At 39.8% G+C, this 21,670-nt stretch overlaps 1 protein-coding gene across 1 annotated transcript in view; it reads right to left on the bottom strand.

Annotated features, from left to right (window-relative positions):
* Window positions 1–14,191: 14,191 nt before the first annotated feature.
* The window catches only part of LOC113966176 (protein cordon-bleu-like), a 28,930-nt gene continuing 21,451 nt past the window's right edge, over window positions 14,192–21,670 (bottom strand). Inside the window, exons 6-7 of the mRNA XM_027680530.1 lie at window positions 20,243–20,494; window positions 14,192–14,854 (exon numbers count right to left, since the gene is read on the bottom strand). Of these exons, the coding sequence (XP_027536331.1) occupies window positions 14,837–14,854; window positions 20,243–20,494 (270 nt within the window). The 3' untranslated portion in view covers window positions 14,192–14,836. The remainder of the gene's footprint in view (window positions 14,855–20,242; window positions 20,495–21,670) is intronic.

Below are 21,670 nucleotides of genomic sequence, written 5' to 3'. Positions count from 1 at the left end.
AGGGAGGAAAAATCCTGTCTTGAGCAGAAGTTTCTATCACAGAGACATCAAAGCTTTTAAGCCTGGACTATTGTAATACAAGATGATCCTAAAAATTGCCTGAAAACAACAGCTTGTTAAGCAGGCAGGTACTTACCTGTAAGGCTGAGCAGACTACAGAGCCCATTTCTACTACAATAGCTACCAGCTATTCTGCTGCACAAATACACTCTTCAGCTATACAGCTGCAAGCAAGCTAGTATCTCAGCAGAAGGGAGAAAACACCCCTTTGGTCCTGCTGCAGCAGCTGCCTGACACAGGGATGTGGTTTGAACTTGCAGAAGAGCTGTACCTAAGAGCTCTCTGTGGTTGAAGATGAATTCAATGAAAGTCAATATTTAGCCCCATTTTTCAACTCACAAGTTTTGCAGCATTTCTCCAACGTTTGCAAAGATAGAAGAAATATAAACTGCCCGGGAACACATGTTGACTAGGCTTATACAAGGGACAGAAGGACTGCAACTGCCTTTCAGCTGCTGTTAAGGCTCCAAACCTTAGTGCTGGAAAAGTGATGATCTGCGAATGGGTAACAGTAAGTGTGGCTTGCAGCAGAAAAGCAAAACAACCTTTTCCAGCACTACATCCTCGTGGGAAATTTTTCTTTAGGGAGCTCACAAGCTCATGAAAATCACATAGACAAAGACCTGGCAAAAGGGAGTGACAACGCATAAACCATCCATATAGAGCTGGAGCAAAATGAGAGCTATGTCAGTGACAAACTTTTGTTCATGATCTGAGAGCAAGATTTTCACTCTTAGGGGAGCTGATTTGTGAGATTGACCAGTCATGGTGAAGTTTTAACTAATCAGCCTGTGCTAGGGTAGGAGAAGGGAGGTCGCAGGACACAAGAGAGCACTTACGGTTGTTCCTTCACCAACCCCCAGCTGCTGGGACTGTGCTTAAATGAAACCAAGTATGAGCAGGTTCTTGTTGTGTGCCTTTGACTGTCTTCTATCAAATTACCCCTTAGGACCATAATTACTCCAGAAACTGGCCCAGATCCCATCTGAGTCTAGGACTGCATGTGTAAAAAGGGCTTAAGGCCTTCACCAGTGGATTCACTGACTGAGGGACAGCAAATGCAGCTCTGAGGCGATCCCGAAAGGCCCCACCACACTACAGGAGGCACACTGCACCAGGATGCTTTTGAAAGGTGATTCCCTGCCCCTGTTCTCTTTGTGACCTCTTCTTCCCTCCATAAGATTTGCTTGAGCATCAGAAAAATCCCTAGAAACTAATGTTTCTATATGAGCCTGGGGGCCCTGGGGACACGGGGTTTTCAGCTGACATGAGGCTGGGTGCCTGTTCTGGAGATTTTCAAATGAGGCTTTAATAGGTCTGTCTTGCTTATCAGCATCTCTAAGAGCTCAGGGTTTGGATAAGCACTGCAGAGGATGCATATTTAAATAAACATAGAGAGGACTTTTATTTTTTCATCCATCACTTTACAGGTTTCCTTTTTAACCTCCTCAGGAGGTATGACATCTGCTTGAGTGTGTGTGTGAGAGTGTGTAAGATCTTTCTTATTCCATCTGGGTTGTGATTAACTTAGATATAAGGCAGTCAATATAATTCATTGTATGTATTTATTTCAATTTCTAGATATGGTATGTACAAAGAGTTGCTCAGAAACATGTCTATCAGCCCATCTTCTTTCAGTAGCTTAGAGAAGGGAGAAAAAGAAGTAGAAAAGAATATGTGTTTTGCGTTGTCATAATTCTTCATTTTATCCTGTATGGACATTTTCTTTCTTAAGCCTGCTAGTTTATTCTGAACCCTTGGACTTGAAAAAAACATATAATTAAATGATTTTTTTTTTTGCTTTCAGCAGTAAAAAGATAATTGAAGGGGGAAACAATCTATTCCTCTCAAGAATAATCTTCAGCTTGGGCCAATGACTGCTCTGTGGTCAGTAGTTTGTTGACCACTATGGTCTGGCTGTGCTGGTTGTGAGGAGATTCTGAATTCTGAAAACCTCTGACCTCTCTGCCAAGCAGTGATGCCATGAGCTCCATTCCAGCTGCCAGCATCACAGCTGGAAATGGGGCTACCTGAGAGATGGTGGGAGTGAAGGATGTCCTGCCACAGGTCAGCACTGCAACAGTTGACATGGTGGGAAAAGCAACCTGCCAAAAGACCACATTTAGCACAAACTCGACTATTATTGAATGAACTTACTTGGGTTAAAGGTGTCTTGTGGTGGCATTTGGTAGACTCTCCCTAACAGCCTAGTTAGCTCCCCATAAATGCTCTCTGTGATGTCCCTTCTTAGTGAAAGGTCCTGTAAGGGGCATCACAGAGGATGGAGAGCAGCTTTGAGAATCATAGAAACTTCCTAGCTGTGCAAAATGTACTGTGGCTATAACGAGGGGGCAAGGCATGACACTTCTGCTAGGCTTACCCATTCAACACTCTACATTTAATCATGCACTTCTGTATTCTGTAGCTATTCTGTGACCAAGCTGTCACTGCTGAGAGTGGTCCCGGTATTGCCCAGATTATTGTGGTCCAAAATAACATTTTTAATCTCATACACAAGCATGTGGGCTTTGGAAATCTCTTTTGTAAACTAGCTTTAGAGTTGAGTTGTGTGGCTCTATTTGGATTTATAGGTGACCTTCTTTTCTTTTGGTTAAATGGTTATATAAAGATGACACGAGAATATAGTGTACTTTGCCTGCCAAATTTTTGTCTCACTCTTTCTTGGACTGTGATTGAGGTCCTGCTTCTGCTTCTGCTAAAAACTAATAAGGATTGTAGCATCTACTCCTGCGCCCAATGCTTTTATATGAATACTTGCTGAGATATGGAAGTAAAGATAAGTTAGCACCTTTAATCTAACCAGTGCCTCACAAACACTACCCACACCATCTTTATGAGGCAGCAACCCACCATAAATATTTGCAGTTACACATCTAGGGAAGCTATTGCAGATGGGTTAAAATAATCAACTTATTATTATAGTAGGGATATGCTAGGAGGATGAGAACTGCTGCCCAAGATTTGGACCTCCCCAGCGATAAACAATGTACACCAATTCAGACATCTCCTCATTCTCTGGCAGGTTTCCTTCGAAGCAGACAGGACAGGGGAGGCCAGCAGAGTGGAAATCCTGTACAAAACAAAGGCCTGGAAACCAGGGCATGCAAGAATGGAGTGACCTGCCCAGGGTCACAGAGGAAGTCTGTGAGGAGGCAAAAATGTAACCCAGGCTTGATGGGTCTCAGGACCATCCTCTGTTCTGAAGAGGGAATCATAGCAAGAAGTTGCTCAGAAATCAGGAGTTTTTAGCTCCTGGCCACATACTGATATTGTGAAATTTTGTTTCTCTTGAGTGATTATTCCAGTTTCCATAAAATTGCCACATGTATTTTGGAAGTTAGACTGCTACCCTTTCAGCAAAACACAACGAAACTTGGGAAAGGGCCAACAGAGGAGCTGAGGGCTCATTATGGCAGGACACTGTACCAGAGGGAAGATGCATCTCACCGTAGTAAACCACTGATTTACAGCTCCCTTGCAAATCTCCAGCAAGTCTTGACCCTTGCTGGGTCCCCTATTTCCTCTTCACCCTGAACCAGTTAGTTCTTTTCTACTGATAAAGTCATTATCTTTCTTTCTTTCTTTGACCACGTTGGCCACCCCAACCTTGTAAACATGAAATGAAATACCACACAGGGACCTAATGATTTAAATATGAGACTGCACATTTCATCTTGAAATTCAGATGCTCTTATTAAAGTGTGGAGGGAAAACAGACAGAAGTACAGCCTTTTGTGTTTGGTTGGGTATATGTATTATTTATGATGTAGAATGAATGACTGATTGCCTTGAATTTTGATATGTGAAGCAAATGAAGAAATGTTACCTTTTTATATGCAATGCTACAGGAAAGTGGTTTCTTCAAGCCTTTGATGTGAGAAAAGCTGGATTATAGCACATTTCATATGTTTAATCTGCAGCTGAAAGGTAAATAGGCAGACCTGATTTAACAATAAGGACCTACAGTCATCTGTGGGGCAAATTCCATTGTATCTAACAGTATGGTACCAGAGCTGTATCTGCCCAGTATTTGCTGATTAAAACTTCATGTAATGGCAATGTGATTACTGGTAGAGCAGTGACCTTCACCCCGGTAACTTGGCTTCCAGGGCCAGAGAGCTCTGCAGCTCAATAATAGACTGATGTCTGGAGAAGACTTCAGACATAAAAATCAAAACACTGCTCTGACTTTGTGATTTTCTCATAATGACCATCAGGATAGCAGGTGAATTAATCTCTTTTTCACACTACCAAAATGACCTCTTAATTATTACAGACAAAGAGAGGAAAATGGTGAATTTATATTTAGTGGGAAAGGACTTGGGTCACCATCTTGCATACTCTATCAATAATGCCATAAGTAATCATACTGTCAGCAGGCATTTAAAAATCACTTCCACCTCATTCATCAAGTTACTTTTCTTATCACATAAATGGAGAATCTGACTCCATTTCTGAGTGCAGTTAGAGGCTGTGAGAGACAATGTCCTGTCCTTCCCTTCCCTCCTCTCCCACAGGAGTCCCAACAGCAGGAGCTCAACCGTTTCCCAACAAGTGCTTTGCACAGTTCACTCTTTTTCCTGTTACATATACTGACCTGCTAAGTGCTGCCATCTTCCTTGTATGTTTACATAGAGCATATATAAAAGGACAGAGCACTCACATGGATAGACTAGCACAGACATATTCTAGTGATATAAGTTTAAATATAACTAGAGTTTGCAAGGCATTTTAAGGTGAAAAGATTCACATCATTGCTGACTACCCTTAAAAGTTGTATTTCTCCTTTTTTTCTGCTTAACATATAGTGTCTGTAAGCGATGACAAATGAATAGGCTGTTATCTCACAGGATAATGGCTTTCTGCTTCTACGTCGTGCTGAGTTGAATTGGAGATATTCAGGTGTGAGCAAGGGAAGGATGCTGATTTCCAAAGCAGAGAGTCAAACAGCGACAGGCTTCTGCTACCAAAGCTTTATTCCTCTCTTGTAAAATGAACTTACGCAGACATTGGAAGAGCAACTCTTCCTGCTGGAGTGTGTTACAAAAAAATTACCCTCATTTTTGTTGTCTGCTGCCTCTAGATATCAGCAAAGCCATTGCCAGTTGATGCCAGATACATGGACTATTTCACTAGCCAACAAAAGTAAACAAAAGTGCTCCTTCTCCTCCACCAGATTTTGATAGACTGATCCAGTGGAATAACTAATACCTGAATAATGTCATTGACTTTCTGCTGCTTTTTGGTACAGTAAAGCACTGAGCCATGAAGGTTTTTCTACACAGAAGGCGTACCACTGTGAAGGCTTGGCTACACACAAAATTGTAACTATACTGGCATAGTAAAAATGCTATAATTTCCCTAGGGTAGAAACAGTTATACCAGTATAAAGAAGCTTATTTATGTCTAAATTTCTATTTCAATACAAGCAGGTGAATAAACTGTACTGGTATAAAACACCTTTGTGCCAGTACAACAGTGTCCCCAACTAGTGGTTATACTGGTTTATCTATTTCAGTAGAAAAATCACACCTCTAATGGAAATAGCTATACCAGTACAAACCCTGAGTCAATTAGGCCTGAGCAAAACCTTTAGACAGGCTCCTTCCCCCCCCCCAATACTATAAAAACTGTCTTAATAAATAATCTGGCTAGATATTTTTTGAGTGCTGGCTTGGAGTACTTTTTAGTGCTCACCGGCAAACCTGGGACAAATATTCAGCAGTCTGGCATCCAGGGAGGCTTCCCAGTGTGATGACAATGCTTGCAGGGAATATTATATTTTAATCCTTCTTATTCTGGTTCTTCTCCTTTTTAAAGAGCAATTAATGCCCGGTGTGGAGATCCTGGCGTGGACAGGGGCTGAATGAGAAGCCATGCTCACTAGGGCTGGTCGAGCACTCTGCTGACTCAACATCCCTTCTGGAACTGCTTACTGCCTTTGGGGCCAGTTTGGGTTTCCCTGCCTGACCCTGCAGCACAGCTGGGGGGATGAGGTGAGAGAGGACGGTGCTGACAGCCATATCCACACTCCATGGATAGACAAAGGAGTTTCAGAAATCAGGCAGACCAAACCACATGGCAGAACCTGTTCCCTTAAAAACAGAAAAATGCAACCCTCATCATCATACTGGATATTGGTCTCATGATTTTGTGGATCTGACTCATGATCCTTCATCTCTGAAAATTCTGTCTCACACACTGAAAAATAAAATCTGCTCCTAGGCACAGGTCAGGTAGAACTAGGATGTATTTCTTATAAAACCAGGTTTACGTCTTGCATTTGGTATTTCTTTGGCAGACTTTAGTGCTAGACTGGTGTGCTGCTGTGGAGAATAATGCTACCTTCTCTTGGGAGAAACCTCCCCTGGCAAGTTAAACCTATTTTTTCTAATGCCACCTTTGATTACTGGTGACAATTTACTGTCCTGGGCATATGAGGCAAAAGGGCATTTTTGCCATTTTTGGTAATGGTGGAAAACTTTCTTGGGGTTAAAGGTGTGCAAAGGGAACTGGTTGAAATTGCTTTTGAAATCTCATTTGCATTGCACCCTTAGTCATGTAACATGAGATCTGCATCCTGAGGAAAACAAGAAATCCTCACCTTTTGTTCCCAGTTTTGAGAACATGCAGCACGTTGTTACCCTGGGTTGGGCTCTATGCTGTCACTTAGTGCCAGAAAAAACAGAAAAACATGCTGGAAATGAGGTACTGCATCTTGCCATAGACCACACAAGCCTAAGAAAAGTTCTTCTGAACTGATGCAAATAAAAAGGAGGAGTGGGGAGAAGTACAGGTTGTCCCCAAGCCCTTTTTTTGTTTGTGCAATTGCTGTACTCATCAAGTTTTGACTTGTTTTAGAATTGGGTTTAAAATCCTCAGCCTTTCCACTGTGAAGAAAACGGGAAGATGTAAACCTATGCTGATGTAAGGCTTTTCCTTGAGAACAGGACTTCTCCTGTGCTGGGTCATTTGTTGGGAATTTTATTAGCTTGAAATAGTCTCCACTGCCTCCCAAGTGCGGTATGTAACACAAGATCTACTCTTTGCAGATCGTGCCCAATGATTTAGGATGTGCAAATGATTTAAAACGATCCATGCTCCCTCCACCCAGAGTTGCCTGCCTGGGATGCTATCCTGTGTTTATACAGCGGCTAATAGAAAGATCCTTGTTAAAGCACTTGGATGCTGCTGAAGCAGCAGTACCAGGAACTTTTTCCTGTTGGGTCTCCCCTTGGGGATAGCGGGCAGTATAGCTACAGGTGGGCAGGAAGCCTTAATGGAGATACAGGCTATTTAATGATCAGGGAACTTCTACCATGCAGAAAATCTGTTTTAAATTTAGCAGCTGGATTCCAAATCCCTCTTGTATTATGTGTTTGTTGGAGTTGTGTCTAGTTATGGATACAAGTATCTAGGCACGTTATCTAGTATTTCACGCATAATGCATTTGGGGGAACAGATAAAAACACAAGGATATGTTAAGGTGTCTGGTATGAAAGCCAGCACGACAGCTGTTTCTCTGCCTCTCTGAAGTTTGAACAATACCATGAGAGGTTGAATTTCTTTCTTATTTGATCTGTACTTACTGTATTTAGTATATAGGCCAGGAAGCTGCATGACTTGGAGAACAGGACCAAAGAATGACACAGGAGTCCCAAGCTCCAGTTTTGCCTCTGCCACTAACATCTTGGGTGACCTCAGGCAACTTACATGACTGCTTTGCTCCCATCCTCCTCTTCTTCTGACTTTTCTAGTTTGTAAAGGTCTTTGGGGCAGAGACAGTCACTTATATGGTGTTTGGACAGTACCAAACACAGCAGGGCTCAGGAGCTCAATTAAGGCTCGTATTTACAAATATAAGTAAATAGTAATATAAATAGAAGGCATTCTGCCTGCTCAGCATACTGCTGCTGCAGAGGATTAACCCATTCCAGAAGTCCAATGTCTTCTTGACCGCTTTGATGCCAGGACAAGATGAATAAAACATGCTACTCATTACTTTTAAAATGCATTTGCATAAAATATATTGCTATATTTTACTACATTTTCCTGTTATGCAAGCCCACCTTTATGTGGTGAGATTTATTGCATGCTAAGATTTATTGACTTATTTCAGCATGGAAATGACTATTAAGATTGACCTGTCAGCAGTTTTTAATTTAATTGCTCTTTGATCCTTCAGCCTTGAACATATTTGCATTTGCAACTAAGCATCTCTTGGCAACACTTGTAGAGTACAGCAGAAAGCAGTAGCTGGGATGCAGAATCCCACGGAAGCTTGTGAGTTTCTCCATTTCTGGATGTGGACCCATCATCTGATCTTGAATTACTGCAGGTTTTCAATCTCACTTTATCCTTTAAAGTGTGCTTTTGGGTGGCAATAATATTTCTTTCATTCCCTAACCTTTTAATTCCATTCTGACTACAGAATGGGCAGAATCTCAAAGGAACAATTTCCAATCTGAAACCAAAATCAGATATATCTACATCTGCCCATATTCTGTGTTCCATGTCCCCACAGGGTAGGGGGATGAAACCTGTGGCCACTCCGCATGAAAATACGTCTTAGCTTGCTCCTTAATATAAAGCAAATGTCTATGAGGATGGATGATTTCCATGGCGTTTATATGGAAAAATATTACACAGCATCCTCCTCTGTGGAGAAAACCAGCACTAATACACAATGTAGTGCAAAATTGACTACTTGGAAATAGTTAGGATTATCAGGACTATAAAGGAGAATGAGGATGTGGAACTGCCCTCTCCTGGAATGAAAGACCTGCTCTGATTCCCAGTTTGAATCTGGAAAAATTCTCTCCAATGACAGATGTACAGGATAAAACTAGCAAGCTTTAACTTGTATAACTGGGCTTAGAAGCACACTATGTACAAACGCTGGCCCCAATAGCAGTAATGCAGTAATTTTACATAACACGGAATTGTTACTAAATTATTCATCAACACATAAAAATATAACTCTTTGCAGTTCTGCAGCACTGGCTGTCTGCAAATTGCTTCTGAGAGTTCCTTCCATAAGTTGGGAAGTCTGGAACATTAGCTGGGAGGCTAATGAATGAGGGGATACGCACCATGCAGTCAGCCAAACCACTACTGTGTTTCGTTCTGGCTATTTAGGGAATGTGCCAGGTACAGCCACCAACTGAGCTGACTGAAGGACTGGAGGCTGGGTTTTATCAGCAAAAGCTCTAGTGGGGATAGCTGAGTCTCATCTTGAACATGTTAACTAACTCACCAGGCAGATGTATCAGCAGAGATATGTTCAGCCTCAGTATCTCACTGGTAACTTCCAAAATTCAGATCTAACAGTAGTTTTGGTGACCTACTGCTTACTGAGGCCCCTCCTGTACATTGTTTGCACTGTTATATGTTGCTGTGGCAGGGAGGGTTGCAGCTCTTTGGATCGCTTACTCCTAGGTTCTGTCAGAAAGCAGATGCATCCACTTCCTCTCCCTTTGGCATTATCATTGCCTCTGGTTTAAGAAGAGAAATTGCACGGGCTACTGGCTGCTGGGATCTGGGTACTGTAGTTGGCAAACACTGGATCATGAATCACTCTCCACCTCAACTGCTGTCCACCTGTGGAGCCTTTGCTCATTGCTTCAGCAGAAGCACTTGGTTTGCCATCTTGAGTACTGGATAAATCAAACCACATTTTGGCTTATCAGAAGGAAAAAAAACAACCCCAAACCAGTGACACAACCCACCAGTGATGCCCTTGCCACCCAAATCAGAACCCTCAAGCCGTGACCCACTCACCCGTGCCAAGCACTACAAGGGGCAAATGCCAGAGTTTCTGACAGAAATCCCTCTGTTGAACACATGAAACAAGACAAAGGAAACCCATGCCTATTTGCACTGTGCTTGCTTTGTTTCTATTGCAGTAAACACACGTTCCGATGTAGAAGACAATGATGCTCCACAGTCTTGTTCTTTCAATAAGGTTTCCTTTTTCAACTCCTGACTTGCAAACTGGACAATGAATAATGTCTTCTTTCAGTCTGGTGTTCAACTGCAACACCACTATGCCTTGTTCAGGGGAAAAGCTTTTAGGGCTTCAAGCACAATAATGACCTCAGAAAAGAGACATGGTATGTACGTGTTTTTATCAGTCCACAGACAAAAAAGTAAAGAAGAAAAAAAAAAGGAAATTAGCTGAAGATAGCATTATCTGGAACCGGATTTGAAATTGCTTCCAGAAGTGACTGCATATAGCTGCTGTGACTGCGTCAAAACTTAGTCCCTGACTTTCTGAAAGTTCCTATTTTACAGGACAAAAAAAGCTACTGTTAAAAATGGAAAAGGATCCCATGGTAGAGATGCTTTTTAAACTATTCCCGACCTTCTGAAACGATGAAGGAGACTCTCTCTGTTTGTGTGTGCTCCTGTACATATGGAATGAGTGATGGGAGGGAACAGACTATGGAAGCCTGTTCCTAAAATCCTTAAGTGTGAAAAACACAATATTCCTGTTAAGTAGGTCTATTTTCTATCTCTTTTTGAACTCTTCAATATTGCAAAAATCAGAAAACTGTTTAAAAAAGAACAAATAAAATCCTCAAGTTGGTAGACAAATACAGGAGAGAGGGACTTTTATATCTGGTACAGCATCATGCAGCCTGTTAATACTTAAGCAAATTATATTTATTTAACAAATACTTAATAATATTTAGTAACAGTAACAACAAAAAAAAAGTACTTTTTTTTTGCTCTAAGAAAGATTCAACCATCTTAACATACTTTGATGAACCACCCTGGGAATGGGTGGTTCCACACATAGAAACTTTCTCCAGCCAAATGAAGACATCAGCAACAAATCAAACTCCCTACCCTACTCGGCAACAAAAACCGAAAAGCAGATGCGAATAGCGATGCACCAAATCCAGGTGAACGTTACTGAAAAATCAGGAATTTCTTTGTTTCATTTTATGTTTAAAAAAGGAACTCAATCATCATTGCAAAGGCCATTTTCTGCAAGCAGGGGAATGCAACCATTATGGTAGCTAAAGCTATAGCAGGGACATGGCATATTTTATTATGTGTGGTCAGCAGCAACAAATGGAGTAAGAATGGGAATAGTCTAATAAATCTTAACAGAAGTCTCAGAGGCAAAGCACAATGCATATGTAACTCAGCAGAGGATTAGAGATGAGTAGAGAAACAATACACACAAATAAATACTCTAAATATGTAAAAGTTGTTAATTAACAGTTGCAGAAGCCAACTATTTTTCATACTGCACCAACAAAGAACCAATTTATAAACATTTCATTCAGACAAACTGATTCAAATCAAGATTTGTGCAGATCTCTGGATTCAAAATAAACCTTGTGCTTAATGCTAAGCAGCACCACACAACAAAACTGTTTCTTTCTTTTCTGAAGAGGTTAGAGGGAAATCTATCCCAGGGTGGCATTTTCCATTGTTTCATAAATGCATCTCTTGTTCTCTTCCTTTTTCCAACACACTGATGAAGTGCTAATTATTTTGGCTGTAGCATAAATTGTGTAAATCACTTGTATGAGTCGGGGAAGTTAGACCCTGCCATGTCTGAAACTCTGCAGATTGATGTGCATGTCTAGGTGTTCAGGTCCAATACTCTGCATAACTAGCATTAAAAGTCTGTTTCTACAAGAAAAAAGGAATCTATAATGAAGGCCTGTAAGTCAAATACCTCATGCAGACAATTAATATTATTTAAAATTAAATTTTAATCTAATCAGAGAGATTTAATGCTGGCTTAATGGTTGAGTAATACTCCAAACTCAAGTTTTAAAAAAAACGTAAATAAAAACGAGTAAAAAAAAGGGAGGGGAGACATACAAATTTTTATTTGAGACATTAGACTGGACTTCTCTAAGCTCTGAACATTGGTTTATATCTGTAGAAGAAATAAAGATACAAAATCCAAATTCTCCATTCAGTTTCCCTGGTGATACCAATTTTTCACCTCATTTTAGTCTCTTACTAAAAAAGATAATATAAAGGGTTGGATGAATCAGGCATGCATCAGACTCTTTCCTCTGGTTGAACTGAGGTAAGAGCATGTGGGGACAATCTAGGCTGAGAGATACACTAAGGAAAAGGGGGGCTCACTGTCCTTTCAGTCCTTCAGAAACAAAAGCAGCCTGCAGACTGTGCAGCTACAGGTGCCGTTACGGGATACGTCAGGGACTAACCTCAGCAGCATGCGTACCCCTAGACACAGGCTGTGTCTGCACTAGCAAACAGTGTGGGACAGTAAGAGCAGCCATATACATGAAAATACTCAGTGCTTAGGACACAATGTCTTTAACAGAGATATTTCAGGGCTTTCCTTTTAACTCAGGATGAGTTAAACATTATTACTACTAAAAGCTTTAATAGAAAGTTACTACATGGAAGGGTCATACCCATAACTAGGTTTCATTATAAATGAGTTTATAATAAAATCTGTATTCACTTGGGGTTAAACTGAGCTGTTACCAAGAATTCCACAGCACCTAGATGATAACATAAGAGCAGGCACAACTCCCATCAATATGAGAAGGGAATGAACAGCCAGCCTAGACTTCCTACTGTAGACAGCTGAACTCCCCCTCAATTTCTAGTCTGAGGTGTGACTGAGCCATCAGGATTTTTGTAATTTTTTTTTTGCTGTCACAGTGAAGATGACATCTTATCTTGTTTTTATAGTGTTTTATCCATGGGAACTAAATACTCAGAAGTTTACCCAGGAATAACACTTAGAAACTTTAGTTCTATGCAGTGCCAGCATCCAGAACCAGAACCTTTGCATTGTGAAGCCCAGAGGATATTATCATCCAACAATCTAGTTTTGAATCCCCTACATTGAAAAGTAAGTACTCATATAATGTATCACACTAAAAGGATGCTAGTAAGGAGAGGTTACACACCCAGGGCCTTCAGGCAACACTAAGAACAAGAAGGAGACCTGCACTGAATTTTGTCTTGCAGCACCTAACAAAGGAAGCTCTATTTCCTGCTAATGGGACTATCTGCAGCATTCAAACTTATGAGTGACTGAATCATTTTCTGTGATAACATTTTCAATGTTAGCATTTCTGATCTTCAGCATACTGAGAAGACTTTTAAGGCAAAAGAAGGCTAATCACAATCAACAAAGGTTATCTTATTTATCCTACGGTGAGACAGAGCACCTTAATTCTGAATATATTAGCTTTCCTAATGAGGAAGTGGAGCATTATCAGTACTGCATCATTATTGAAATGTATATTAAGTGACATGTTGATTTTAGTTGATGATTTCTACTGCATTACTAGGCTGTTAGTTGTGAGCTCTTTCCTGGCTTGAGACATTTTATATAGACTTGAGATATAAAGCACAGCATACTGGTTTGCTTAAGTCCATCTCTAGTTCTAATTTCTTTCTGTAAATGGAAAATATTTGGCAAAAAGACCGTTTCAAGCCATGTCAGGTTTTGATTTTGTTTTTATTCGTGGCATTAACAGATATCAATATTTTACAATATATAATAATATATAATATATAGTCACATTAACTGCAGATGGCTAAATATTCTTGTGCTTTCAACAGTCCATAACTATACATTTTAAATTCCAGCTCAAAAAAAAAAAAAGAATCTTCCAGCACTCTAGTCTATGATTATAAAAATGTAAATGTACAAACTTCCTCTTCTTCAGTGTCATTACAATATAGGAAATGTGAAAAAGCGTTTTCATCTGTCCTTTTTAAGTTAATCAATTTAACGAAATATTTTCAAAATATGTACAACAACTACCAAAGTAGTTAACATTTGAAAAAGATGCTGCTATAAATACTTGTGAGATAACATACAACAGCCATACAAATCAGAAATAAAGGGCCAACTTATGCACGACCTGAACAAGAGTCCACAAAAGTCCTGGTTACTGATATAAACCAGCTTCACTTCATTTTGCAGCGCAGGAATGAATTCTACATCTTGAACCTCTAAGCAGGACTCTGAATCTTATTTAAAACCTTCACAGTCTGTTGCAAATAGAGATCCTTTAAGGTGGCTCAATATTTCTGAAGTGCCATGAATGTTACTAGGGTTCAGCATATCTCTGCGCATTAGCATTCTATACGTCATATCCCATAAGTAACTTTGCAATAGACACTGTCTCACATTCATTATTAATTGCCTGCTTTCTCGGAGCTCCATCAGAGATAGAAAGTTAATTTAATTTTAAAAACCAGTGACCCCAGCATATGACAACTTAGGTACCATAATTTTTTCTTGTGATTGTTTTTTATAGACCTTTATTCTGGTTTTCACTCCAACCATTTACAGCCCTTTTTGAAATCAAATAAGAAGCAAGTAAATAGTTTGAAATAGTTTGAAATATTTTTAACAACTTAAAATGAATATCACTTTTCAGATAGCTAGTAAAGTTTTTAATTTTGCCCATAAATACAATTAAGTATTAACACAGGACTGCACAGTGCTTATATTCTTATTAACCTGCCAACAAGAATGGTTTATTGGCAACTTTAAATATTCAGAGGCAAAACACAATTCCTTGGCACAGAAGCTTTACAGCAGAGCAACATATTTCCCCCTTAGAACCATTATGCAGGAACACACAGAAAATTATCTACAACTTATTTTGGCTTGTAGACAAGAGAATATACTAAACTTCTTGATGTTTTTTGCCACTTCAGAGCTTGAATGATGATTATGGATGCATATGGGGTAAGATTTTCCAATTATCTGTTCTTTTTATACGATTTAAACAAGCAGAGGGACCTATAACAAAGAAAAACACATGATCATTCAAGATATTTTTAAACCTCCAACTGTTGACATTGTTAATCAAACATTCTCCTGTGAGGCTGCTTTCAAGCTTGGTCTCTTCATCTGCTCCTTGGGACTACTTAAAGCTTATCTGTTATTTTCTAGCTGTATCAGTTGGTTTAATGAAAGGTGCTATTCTTCCCTAAAAACCTCACAACTCATATATACTTACGTATGTTGCAGTTATTTAGGTTGTAATTACACAATTTCTGGAACACAGGTGATGCATTTTTCTCTGAAAGACCTTCATTGTGGAATGAACAGAAACCCAGGCTGTGAGTATGCAACATCTGACAGTCAAAATCTATTCTGTGTCAGCTAGCTGTCACTGGCCATAAAAATCAATTGATGAGTACTTTGCTTCCTGATTAAATGAAGGAAACTCCCAATGGCTTTGATTCAGGAAAATACTTAAACAAATGCTTATCTTCCTTCCCAGTCCTCAGGTCATCTAAGCATATGCTTAATTTTAAATTCATATGCTAAGGTGCTCTTCCAAATTCAAAGTTACTGAGCTTTGATTCTATCATAGAGATATACATTAAGGTCACCGCAAAAACTAAATAGGAATCATGTGTTTGATCAAGCCTAAATTTTCCATTTTGGCCTTAGTATCCATGGCAGAAACTTTATTCTTGAGGAAAAAAACAGGTCATGATATAAATTATTAGCAAGGTGAAGAGTTCAAATTATTTTCAAGTTTTATCTTTCAATTCAAACAGTAACATCATGCAAATGCCCGCCTCTCACTGTGCATGGGAACTAGAATCACTTCATAGGCTCATTTGACTACCTGTATATCAAGCTTGGCCAACCTTATTGTGGGGCCTCCTGCCCCATTTCCAGCCTACCAAAGTCAACATTAACTGTGGCTTTGAGTCTGTAATCCTGTCATTGCACCCACAGATACTGATGGTAAGAAACAGTATTTGTTCATTCACAATTATATATCTCCGCTTATGTGAGAAGAACAGTCCACTGCTTGACATAAAGGTATAGAACTAGGCCATGCTTCCTAGAACACACTCAATGTGCCATAATTCAGATCAATGTGTTAATTGTTGACAACCAACTCCAAATTATCCCAGTGTACACCATGGACTCATTGTAATGGTGCAGTAATTATCTTACCTGGCTCCTTTGATTGCCAACAGAATGATACACTGCACGTATCAAGAGTTCACATGACCTAATGCCTATGCCAAACATTGGCACAAACGCTTGTGGATACTGTGATGGAGCCAAATTAATTTTTAAAATCTCAGTGAGCAAACAGAAAGGGCTGCTTTGGTGCAACTCTTTGTTGGAAGATATATGGAATCTGCAGAATCTCCCTTGCACATACCATTAAGAAGTGGTCTATAGCAATCATTTTACCCATCAATCATGAGCCCGTTCTTCAGAGATATAACTTGCCTTTCCCACCATTTGCAGGCACATTCCCCTGCAGTATTTCTATCAAATCCCTGGGTACAACTCTACCTAAAATGAATGGACAGCATATAACCTAAAGCAACTTTTATAGCTTCTCTTCTTTGGTAAGATTTTTAATCCTGCATGGACTTGTGCTGCAACTATACCTACAGCTAGACATCTAACAGGTTATTTGCATGTGTAGTTATGTTTTTTCCACAGATAATCATAGTAAATCCCAAGGCAAGTTACACAAAACCAAAAATACACATGCATTGATATACAGAATTTTAGAAATCTATCTAGGTTATTTTGCATTTTCTGAGATGGAAAATAGAAAGCTAAAAACCGGACATATAGATCTTCATTATGTGATTCTGTTTGACACAACTGAAGGAAAACACTACTTCACTTTTAACATTGGAAGCTACAAATGGTACAGCTCTATGACCTGAGTTTTGCCCACCAGAATTAGCCAAAATCTGGTCTCAAATCAGCTGTTTATTTCCTACATCAACTGATTCTCCTTTGCACATGAGGCAGACTGCATGACTGGGAAGCAGGCTCCTTGCCAGTGAGACACGTTCATTTCTCAAGACAATTAACCACCAAAGGCACTGGGGCAGTCATCACGGTTGGTGGCTTTGCTTGATGCCACCTCCCTGACTTGCTGTTATACTTTGGATGTGTTGAACAACTGTCAGGTTCCTTGACAGACCATTTCAAAAACTGAAGAAAAAGGTTACTTCCTGCACTTTGTCAGGTCTTTTCCAGTTTGGTAAATAAGTTCATCCTGTTCCTGTGACATGCCTGTGTCTCCGCTCCCTTGAGGTAGAATCTGTAGCGTAACCAGTTTCTGGCAGGTCTCTGAACTGCCCTGCACTGCGGATGAACCATTTTACTGAGCAGGCCCAATTGGGCTTGGCACCCCCAAGAATTTTCCTTCAAGAGTGTGTGGACAGCAAGAGTGTGCAATAAAACAGAAGCTGTTTCTTCAAAACAAAGGGTGATTTATTTGCCAAAGCAGGCACAGTACTCCAAGAAATGGATTAAAGAAGAGCCAGAAGACTTATGCACGTACTGTCTTACCTATACTTAGTATTTTCCTCAAGCACCTATTTCTGCTCTGGTTTGTTTTGGCTGACCCACTTAGAGACTGTGCTGTGCAGACCCTGACTCTCAGCAAGGCAAGGTCAGCCTCCAGCAACTTCTCTCCTCCCTTCCTGCATAGTGGATCTTTTAACCTTAAAGTTCATGACTTTAGCAAATAGCTGTGTAATCAGGGGAGGAGTGGAGGAGTTGGCTTTTCACAGATATTACTAGAGCTCAAATGTTTGTTGGGATGCTCCTTATATAGGCAATTAGTTGCTTTGTACATTTGGTTCCACCGACAGTCCCGTTTGATCTGCTTCCATTGCAAATATTCCTTCATAAATAAGCACCATAACTAAGGAATACAGATTCTTCCCAGTTCTCCACAATATTACCTAAATAAATGACTTTGCTGTCAGAAGCCCTTGTCCCAGAAAGCTTTGAGAAGACAATGGAAGAGAAACAGACGCCATTACTAAACTGAACTACCTACTCTGCTGTCTAATTGCTGCAACCAAAATCTTCCAGAAAGCCAAAAACGGCTGTGTGCTCACATCTACATATCACATCATCATAGAACTTTGACAGAGGATGCAAAACAAAGAAAAAAGTTTGTTTCAGCCCTGGCACAAAACCACCTGTCAGCCATTGCCTACAAAAACCTCAGTGTTCTTTAGACACAGGTAAAGGAAGAAAACTCTGATATGTAGCTATCATGTATTGTCTCTTCTCTATAGATTCAACTTTTCCTGTCATAAGTTGTCCAACTGCAAGGAAGGATCGGAATTTGGCTCTCAATTTAATGCAGGAAAACTAGAAGAGATATTAATACACACTGGATAGAAAGTCTTCGAGAAATCTGACAACATTTTTACTTTTATCAGTTTTCAAGGACATGAGATCTCAGATGTCAAAGTGTCAAGATGACTTTTGTGTATACAAGGCTAGTTTGCATATCTAGTATCTGAAAGAACAGCACAGTAGTAAGAAAATCATACTCTGTCTTGGACAAAACACTGCTCTCTTTTATTTTCATAAAAGACCTATATAATGACACATACTCTTCTGTTGTTTCAATGTCAAAACTCCCAAAAATTACTCTGTCTTGGAAATGAAACAAGACAGGCACAATATTTAGCAGAATACGTGAGAATATCTGGCGTATTTTCATGGCCTGCACTGGTTATCCAAGTGTTTTGAAATAAATCCACAAAGAAATGATAAAGACTTGGTTTCATGAGTAGAGCTACTGATTGCCTCAGAGACTTCTGCAAGAGCAATGCAGTTGGAAGAACAAAAAATTTGGAATGATCAAGAAAATAACTGCATCACGTATCCTTGAATGTCCAAATCCTGCTTCTTTTCTGTCAGTTGGTACAGTAGGGAAATAAAGGCCTGATTTCTTCAAAATTTGTACTCTTAGAATCATAGAGTATCTCAAGTTGGAAGGGACCCATAAAGATCATTGAGTCCAGCTCCCTGCTCCTCACACGACTGCCTAAAACTAAGCCATATGACTAAGAGCATCATCCAGATGCTCCTCGAGATCTGACAGGTTTGGTGCTGTGACCACTTCCACAGGGAGCCTGTTCAGATGACCAACCACTCTCTCAGTGAAAAATCTTTTCCTACTGTCATCTGAACTTCCCCTGACACAGCTGCATTTCCTCATGTCCTATCACTGGTCACCACAGAGAGGATATCAGCACCTGCCCCTCAGCTGCTCTGCTTGAGGAAGGCATTGACTGCAATGAGGTTGCCCCTTAGCCTTCTCCAAGCTGAACAAACCAAGTGAACTCAGAAGCTCCTCATAATCTTATGCTTAACGTAGTTATTTTTCACATGAAAAATAACGGCACATCCAGACTTCTGATGTAATCAGAACATGCCGATGTAAATTTCCCTGAAACACTAATTTGTTTGTGCCATTTGTATGATTCTGTGGAATTTCTGGTTTATCAGAAATCATATTTTTTTGGCTACTTTCAAATGTTAAAATTTGAGCATATTTTTTCATTATCTAAAAGAGGACAAGTATGCAATGTTTACACATTTATGGCTGGCATCAGCTAAATCATGTGCTGGGAAAACTACATCTACTTTTGTACACTCCCTAAAATCCCTGGATCAAAGTCCATTCTTGGATACTGCAGTGTAACATTGGGATGCTTCCAGTAAGGCCAATTGATCTGCTTCTCTTCACCAAGAAATGCGGTGTAACTTGAGATTAGGAAGAAAAAACTTTGATCAAAGAGGCAAATCAAATCACACACAGGCAACTGAGCATTTAGCCATCTAGGAGATGACTGATTCACACGTGCCATTCAATTAATAAAGTTCAGGCAGACATTAAATTGACCTCCCAGCTTTACTGTCAGCTCTCAGCACATGTGACCAAGGTGTAAGTGTTGGGAATCAAGGTCTAGGACACACTACTGAAATTAGGAGAGAGTACTTATTTATAAATTTGCTTCAGGGTCTCATATCTGATCTTTCTTAAGTTCACCTTGTCTAAAGGACATACAGCATTATCTCAGATACACAAAAATGAAAAGGTAACAAAGATACTTTCTGAAATTATACACATGCTCCTGATTGTCTCTTTTAATAAAAAGTATTAACTATTCAAATTGCTGCATATATGCACAGGTGTGTTTCATTAGCTGTCCAAAGGTTTCAAATACATTCCTATCTTTGATTCAGCTAGAGAAAACAGTACATGTACCTTCTCCTGCTGGAAGAAAGAAATGTGCATCTAGAACAGCTTAAAAAGGTCTCAGAAAACACAGCTAGCATAGGTTGTTTCATCCACAGTAAAATATAAAAGTACATTACCTTTCTTAACTTTGCTGCTGCAGCACCAGAGCGAATGGCCTCCATTAGAGCTTGCCTTGCCTCCAATGGGTTACCTGTAACTGTGGCAGAGGATTTAGGAGCTGCTGCTGCCAGCTGAATGGGAGGTGGTGGTGGTGGCTGGGCAGGGGCAGGTGGGATACAAAGCTGCTCTTCCTGAACGTCTTCTGTCTTCTGCAAGGATAGTTCTGCATCCCTAAAACGCTGCAGCTCTTCAGAGGCCAAAGAGGAGATCTGCTCATGAGGCAGTTGAAAGAAGGTGATTAATATCAAGCATGGCTGAACTGTAATTATTTGACAGTTGATGCACTTTCATTTTCCTTGAATGATGCAAAACACATAGAACTTTTGTTTGCTCATGGGGTCAAACATCTGTTACTACTCACGTCACTCAGCTGGGCTGATTACTAGCATTGAGATTTTGGCATTGAGTCTGTCTCAGAAACTCAATCTATTTACTGTGAGATCCAGCATCCTGTAACTCTTCTTGGCATGTAAGGTAAGAGAGAAAGTTGGACTTGGTATTAATTTGAAAACAACCACAAGGGTTTGGGAATCAGGGAGATATATTAAAGCTGCAGTAGCCACCCATGAATCTAATTACTTTTTTGCAGTCTAGGCTGCACAGAAATAATCTCAGATGACAGGGATGCTCTTCCAGATCTGAGCTCTCAGACATAGCTTCATTGAAAAAAATGCCATTAAACCCAAAGTTTTCAGCCATACTTGAAAAAAAAAAAAAAAGGACCAGAGAGAACTATGTGAAAGCATTGAGAACAAAATCAATTGATTCTTCTTCCAAGTATATTTCTGTGGAATTTCTGAAACTAAAATCCCTGCATAAGTTAGCAGTTTGGAAACTCATCCTACTTCAAGTGCACGCACATGAAAAAGACAATCTTGCAGACTAAGCCAGCTTTCCATCAACTGTCTCAGGAGATACTTTTACCATTAACACCATTACTAGTCATAATCATGATAAATTGTTAGTAATTACAATTATTTGGCAATAACTAGGAAGTTCAGTATCATGGGCCAAATAGGAGGTTTCTAAGCAGATCTATTAGAATTCTCTTCTCAGAGAAACTGAGACACAGAACTTTTGCAGTGAAAAATTAAAGGATTAATCTCCCATCAAATAATCCACAGAAAGCTCCTGTATTCTATTCCCTCACTGCACACAAACAATATATATATGAGTATAACCTCATGTTAGATAAAAGATGAACATTTGAGATGACATAAAAAGGACAGCCCTTTCATCATAGCACATCTGCATCGTGCCCTGTACACATACAAATATGGTCATTTAACTAGCACAGGCGACATAGTGAAAAGGAAGTGTACGATTTCTAGGCAACTTTCTCTAAAATTATGGCATAAGCTTCTCTGCCAAAAAGTCTCTGTGAT

The sequence above is a fragment of the Neopelma chrysocephalum genome, unplaced genomic scaffold (genome assembly GCF_003984885.1).
Source record: "Neopelma chrysocephalum unplaced genomic scaffold, ASM398488v2 Primary Assembly neopelma1_22b, whole genome shotgun sequence".
NCBI classification, from domain to species: Eukaryota; Metazoa; Chordata; class Aves; order Passeriformes; family Pipridae; genus Neopelma; species Neopelma chrysocephalum.
This window is presented reverse-complemented; position numbering and strand designations above follow the sequence as displayed.